Raw genomic sequence first — 6,886 nt, forward strand, 5'->3', positions numbered from 1 at the left:
CAGGTACTGTTTACTAACAAGGTGACAGTGATAACTGCTGGCCTTGTATACGTAATACAGCGTTTTTGGCTGTTTTCGCGGATATGTGTAAACACGAATCGTTTTGAAAACGTTGTTGTGTATACGTGAAACTTTTTAAAAACGCAAGGGAAAAACTTTTCCGTTGTTGACTACACCGTTGTCGTGTCAACGTAGCCTAAGATAAGATAAAGCGTTGAATACCTTTCTCCTTCGCTGAGCTCCTTTGGCACCTGGTACTGCCTCACACACCACTGATATTGCCTCTCTGAAATACAAAACAAACGGTTATAAATGTACACACATGCTGGGACTGTGAGAAGAACATAATCAGATTGTTAGATGAGAGTTTCCATCACACTCCTTTTCATGCATTCCCAAATTTCATATGGCTGAGGGACTATTACATTAGACACATGCTCCAGCCATTACACTTCCTGCCATCTCACACATGCATCAGGCAGACATGCAAACAAAAACACCAAGGGCCAGATTTATTAACAGCCTGCGCCAGCACAAACCGTCTTTTGGCGTTAAAATAGTACTGTCAGTATTTACTAAAGACGCGCAGTGAAGAATTAGCACCGAAAAGGCGTGAACAGTTATTTTGCGCCTGACCTTATTGAATATGCATTTGTAGGAGTTTCCCTTTCAGACGCAAAATTTATGGGAGGAGAGTATTAAAATGAATCACGCAACGCAATTTACTAAAATTTGAGCTCGTCAAATTATTGGTATTTGCGCCAATATTTGACGCTAATTTGAGCTGCTCTTGGTAGATTGTGTTGGTCATTATGGAAATGATCTTGCTGCATCTGTGTTCTTTAATTTGCGCATTGCAAGTAAATCACCCACAGAAATTTCCACTCCCATTAGTGCTTTTTTGGAATTATGCTCTAACGCTAATTTGCCCTGTTTAGTAAATCTGGCCCCATGACTACTTTTAACAAAAACGATTATGAAGACAAAAACTATTAAAAACAGAAATGTACAAGAGTGAAAAATAGATTTATTATTTATTTTGCAATTAATTTGCAATTATAAATGTATTTATTTTATTTTGCAATTATAAATATTCACTAAAATATAAACAAAAATGCTACAAAATTACAGATAATTATTTCAATCAGTGGTGTAATTGATTCTAAATCTGATTGATTGAATGGTCTGATTTATTTACAGTCACGGTTTGTATAATGCACTTTTTTTACGTGTTGTCATAGGCAGAACAAGTCATAAGGCTGTCTTTAAACATTCAACACTAATAAATAACAAAATTAATATAAATTTTTTATCTGCACATTATAAGAAGGCTATATTATATGTAGGGCTGCACAATTTGGGGAACAAATCTGAAAAGCTTCACTCTGAAACATGCTGGACATTTATTTATTTAATTAAATTGCAGCCTTGTGATGACTAAGTGGCAGCATATAAAATTAATGCTTTTTAGTGTTTTAATTTTAATTTATAAAAAAAAAAGAATAGTAAAAATTATTAAATTGCTGCTTCTTTTTTTTTTAAGTTATCGACCATAACATGAAAATAATTAGTTAGGGTTTTGGGTCAACCACAAATATGTAATATCAGGGCATCCCTATTTAATTTTTGTTATATACTATAACTATAATAACTCACGCACACCCTCCTAATGTTTTTTCTTGACTGTATTTTACCCTCCAGAAAAACAGTGTTCACTGCATGAAAACAAGTTTATCGAGCAGCTGCTACTGTCAATATTGAGAAGCAAATGTGTGTAGCATCCATTAACAAACGCACACACGAAGACACGGAAAAGGGAGGAAACCAGAGGATTCTATTATAAGACTTTATGGTTACACAGCAGGGCTGATGCCATTATAACGTCTCCCTTCTTCCCCGTTCTCTTTCTTACATGCAAAAGCATTGCATTTCAGTGTAGGTGCATTTTGCAAATGATGTGGTTTAATATGGCAAGTGTTCTGCAGTACTAAATCCCAGAAGTGTGAGAACACAAGAAACCGAATGGCTGTGAGAATGAGAAGATGGTTGTGTATGTTCATTATTTTAGTATTTTTCTCCTGCGTTCTCTTTCTGTCACACTCTGTGAGAGAGCAACATGAATTTTTCATCAGAGGAGGAGCTTTTAACCGGACCCGTGCGAGAGAGTGTATATGTTCATGCACATGTGCATTAGGATGTGGAGAGAATGAACGATTAAATCACTCCTGTGGGACACTGTGGATATACATACACTGGATATTTGAGCGAATATGAGAGGAAGTACAAGCAGGAGTGAATGTGTGTGTGCGTGTGTTACCTGGTAACCCGAGTTCTGGTGTTGAAGTCCAGTGCTCTCATTGACTGCAGCACCTCCACGCAGCCCATATACTGCAGCAAAGACAAAGGTTGACTACACCGTTGTCGTGTCAACGTAGCCTAAGATAAGATAAAGCGTTGAATACCTTTCTCCTTCGCTGAGCTCCTTTGGCACCTGGTACTGCCTCACACACCACTGATATTGCCTCTCTGAAATACAAAACAAACGGTTATAAATGTACACACATGCTGGGACTGTGAGAAGAACATAATCAGATTGTTAGATGAGAGTTTCCATCACACTCCTTTTCATGCATTCCCAAATTTCATATGGCTGAGGGACTATTACATTAGACACATGCTCCAGCCATTACACTTCCTGCCATCTCACACATGCATCAGGCAGACATGCAAACAAAAACACCAAGGGCCAGATTTATTAACAGCCTGCGCCAGCACAAACCGTCTTTTGGCGTTAAAATAGTACTGTCAGTATTTACTAAAGACGCGCAGTGAAGAATTAGCACCGAAAAGGCGTGAACAGTTATTTTGCGCCTGACCTTATTGAATATGCATTTGTAGGAGTTTCCCTTTCAGACGCAAAATTTATGGGAGGAGAGTATTAAAATGAATCACGCAACGCAATTTACTAAAATTTGAGCTCGTCAAATTATTGGTATTTGCGCCAATAACAAGCAGGAGTGAATGTGTGTGTGCGTGTGTTACCTGGTAACCCGAGTTCTGGTGTTGAAGTCCAGTGCTCTCATTGACTGCAGCACCTCCACGCAGCCCATATACTGCAGCAAAGACAAAGACGACAAACCTTCAGTCATAGCACTTCTCGTGCTAGCCTTCCAACCACAATTTAGAGAACAGAATATGGTTAAGTGTTGCACAGTTGCCTTGTGTCAAGATTATTGAGTTGGCCAGGCAGCTGTAGTGCATGTGGTTAAGTGTGTCTGTGTATGTGTACGTGTTTTATGAGAACTGATGCTCTAATTATGAAGCACTAATCAAATAAAGCAGTTCTCAATGTAGCTCCTGCCCGTAGGCTTGGATACATCTGAAAATGCCACACATTAAAGAAAGCAATCCATTAAGCAGATAAAATGGACTCACTGAGAAAACTGAAAAGCAGCAGAACTCCAAACTGTTAACCAACAATTATATCAACATTAGGGCTGAATTATATATATTTAAAAAATCCTATCGCCGCTTAGACATGAAGGTATAATAATAACATAATAATAATAATAATAACCATCATCATCATCAACAACAACATCATCATTATAATACCCACGGAAATTTTCAGAAATTAACAAGTAATGCTTATCGTCTTCAAATGAATGTTTTGCCCAAACTCTGCTCCCAACAGAAATAGTATATGGCTGGGTCTTTAAATGAACAAAAAACAAGTAAATAAAAACAAACAAACAAACAAACTAAAAATAAATACATTTCAGCCCACTTTTCATGTACAGCTGTTTTAATACATTATTTTTAGTAGTAGTATTAGTAGTGTAAAAATGTGACTAAAAACATTTTTATTACTGTTGTTATGGGCTGTGTCTGAAATCACCCTCTATTCCCTTATATAGTGCACTTCTTAAGTGGACAAGCCATGTGTAGTGGTGTCTGAAACCATAGTGGAAATTATCAAGGGCACTGATTCATTCCCACAATGCAAGGGTATTCAACTGATGTACGCTCAATGTCTAGCCGCTAGAGAACACTCATGCATATCTTGCAGAAAATGTCGTCTGCAGATCTTCCAGTGCACCCAGTGTCCGAATTCACACACTCGTTTTCATTCACTCATTTAGTGGACTATATTAGTGGAGTAATGTAGGTAAATAGGCAATGAGGGTGTGGGGGCAATTTCAGATACAGCCCTGGTCTTGGAGTCTCCACGAATAGGCTGATGACCTGAATAAGATGTGTTTAACTATCGAAACATACAGCACTGTTGAGGGGGCACCAGAAGCACTGTTCTAGGGCATTGTTTGGTTGTTTACTATGGAGTTCTAGATGGTTGGGTGGTCCAAGTCTCTATGGTAATCTAGACTCCAGATATGACTTAAGTTCCTGGTTCAATGTAAGTCTATGAGATTTCTTTGTCTTTTTTATCGTCCACTACTCTCTTCAACAAGTTGGCCGCAGTCCAAACGGTGTAAGACAAATTATGCAACAAAGCTTAATAGGTTAGGAGTGTGTTTGACTATGCACATCACTAATTAAATCAATGCAAAGGTAAAAAAGGGAAAAACAACCAGAAAAGAAACCAGGGGTGGTAAGAGGACAGAAAACTGGATGGACAGACCCATACGTGCATCTTACCCTGACAGTGTAGGAGACCCCAGATGTGCTGACCACATTGTCCGAGTGCAGCCAGCCTCGGGTGGGCTTGTTGACGAAGGATCCGTGCCGCGTCCACTCATCTCCGCCGAGCTGGCTCCCTTCCACACGGGCCCTCCGCGAGGCCCCACCCAGCCGGTTCATATCCTGTGGGGGACGAGGAGGAGGAGATGGGGCTGTTAGAGAAAGGAGAGGAAGAGGAGGAGGAGGAGAAGAGTTGGCGGTGGAGGTCCGAGTGTCTTCCGGAGACTCTCCCAAACCTCCCTGACCACCCGGCACGCTAGCCGGCCTGCTGGAGGCCTTCAGGCCTGGGAGCAGAGTGGAAGACACACCCAGCCGCAGGGCTCCCATCCTAGGGAAAAAGGAGCAGAGGGTGGTGGGGCTGTTTTCAGCCTGCCGTGGAGACGAAGGGGGGAGGATGGGAGTGAGGGACGAGGAGGAGAGAGAAGGAGGGACGCCAGGAGGGGTGAGAGGGGTGAGAGGAGCAGAAGAAGGGAGAGAGGGATTGGACGCCGTCTCGTCTGTTGAGCTGAAGGAGTCGCTCCTGAAGGGCGTGTATTTGGTTTTGGGGACGAGCTCCATGATGTCTCAGCCGTCTCAGTGTCCACTAAACGTCCTTAATTGTCTCTCCACGTCGCTCTATCGCAATCGATAACTTGTCTTCCCTTGTCTTTTAAAGTCCTCTTTTTCTCTGCATCTACCGATTCCTTCATCATCGCACCAGAGAGATGAAAGTGTGCTGACCGTTCAGTCCGGAAAGTATCGAAAACAGGATGCGAAAAGAGACGAAAAGACAGATGCAGAAAAGTAATAAAGTTTTCTGCTGTTGTCATACACAGCGTGTAGGTTTTGCATCAGATCTTAAGTCTGCATAGAGCTTCTCAGGACACTATGAATTACTAAATATAGTATGATTGTCATGAAGTTATTGGTATAGTCATACATAAGTGCTCCAGACACAATCAGTCTCGGTAGATGTGTGAAAGAGAGTGCTATTGTGTTTTATATGCATGCGAGTGTGTTTACGTGCGTGTTCATTTCTCTTTGCATGTGCTGGACTCCACTCTACTAACTCTTGTCTGACAGACTCCCATAAAAAGCCTATTAGCTGCAGCTGAGACTTTGAGAGAGGAGGCTTCTGTCAGACAGACGAATCGATAGAGTGAGAGAGGAAGAGAACGGGAAGAGATGGATGGAAAATGCTAAAAGTACTGATCCAGTGAATGTGGATCATTTAATGATGATTCAAACTGCTGCGCTCAGTGATGATTAGACTGGCGCCGATCAACATAATCCTCATCGTTTGGTTTAAAGACTTAATTTAGTCCAGGTGTTAAAAAAATGTACACCAGGGATCTAACAACAAGGGGTACACTGACCTCTAGAAGGTCTGTAAATTATCAATTGATTTGAAATTATCCTATTATTGTGGGGGGAAAAAATGAAATTTTGCATACAATATTAAGCTAAATCTGAAGTTCAGAAGCTAAAGTGCAGCTAAATGTTTCATTTTTCCTTCAACATTATTAATAAATAAAACTGAAATGTAACATACGAGTTTTTGATTCTGTATATAATAATGATTATTTTAATGGGTTTTAAGCATCATATATATAAATATATTAATATGATACTATACAGATTTTCCTATAGGCCAGACTTAAATTCAACATTTAATTTCATACAATATATAAAAAGGGGACCTAATATACACTATCTAGCACCTTGAGTACATGCAAGTTTATTTGTACCATAAGTCTAAATCTGCCACCTCACGTCCTGTCACACATCTGAAACAGCTTAGAGCTGACACATCCCCATCTTTTCCTGTCACTCCCTTTCCCTCTTCCTCCAGATGATTGTGGGACCTCTGTCGCCAAGCCGAGCTCTATCCCTATCTTTCTCCTCCTCTTCCTCGCGTCTTTTCCAGATCACCTCCGGCTGCGCTGCTTTCGCGCCCTCTGCGCTCTTCCCTTCAAGTCTATCCTCCTCTCTATCCTTCCTCTCCTGGAATCCCTCCCTCAGCCTCCACACCGTGTATCCCACAGTGTTCCTCCTCTCCTCCTCCAGCTTCTGCCTCTCCAGCTCTCTCTCCCTCTCCAACACGCTCGCTCTCTTCTTCCAGATAATCTCTCGCTCCCCCGCACCCCCTCCCACGTCTTCTTTCCCGTTCTCCAGGCTGTCCTGCTACTCCTATTTTCCTAAAAAAAAA

The 6,886-nt window shown here is 41.1% G+C and overlaps 1 protein-coding gene across 2 annotated transcripts in view; it reads right to left on the reverse strand.

The window, feature by feature from the left end:
* The window catches only part of LOC107723450 (SHC-transforming protein 1-like), a 20,586-nt gene extending 14,305 nt beyond the window's left edge, over positions 1–6,281 (reverse strand). Inside the window, exons 1-3 of one of the 2 annotated variants that reach the window (XM_016532077.1) lie at positions 4,657–6,281; positions 3,043–3,113; positions 2,463–2,526 (exon numbers count right to left, since the gene is read on the reverse strand). In XM_016532077.1, coding sequence (XP_016387563.1) covers positions 2,463–2,526; positions 3,043–3,113; positions 4,657–5,256 — 735 coding nt within the window. In that variant the 5' untranslated portion in view covers positions 5,257–6,281. The remainder of the gene's footprint in view (positions 1–2,462; positions 2,527–3,042; positions 3,114–4,656) is intronic. The other variant, XM_016532078.1, reaches the window with a different exon arrangement.
* Positions 6,282–6,886: the final 605 nt, after the last annotated feature.

This window comes from Sinocyclocheilus rhinocerous, unplaced genomic scaffold, assembly GCF_001515625.1.
Source record: "Sinocyclocheilus rhinocerous isolate Xijiao unplaced genomic scaffold, SAMN03320098_v1.1 scaffold241, whole genome shotgun sequence".
In the NCBI taxonomy this organism is placed as follows: domain Eukaryota; kingdom Metazoa; phylum Chordata; class Actinopteri; order Cypriniformes; family Cyprinidae; genus Sinocyclocheilus; species Sinocyclocheilus rhinocerous.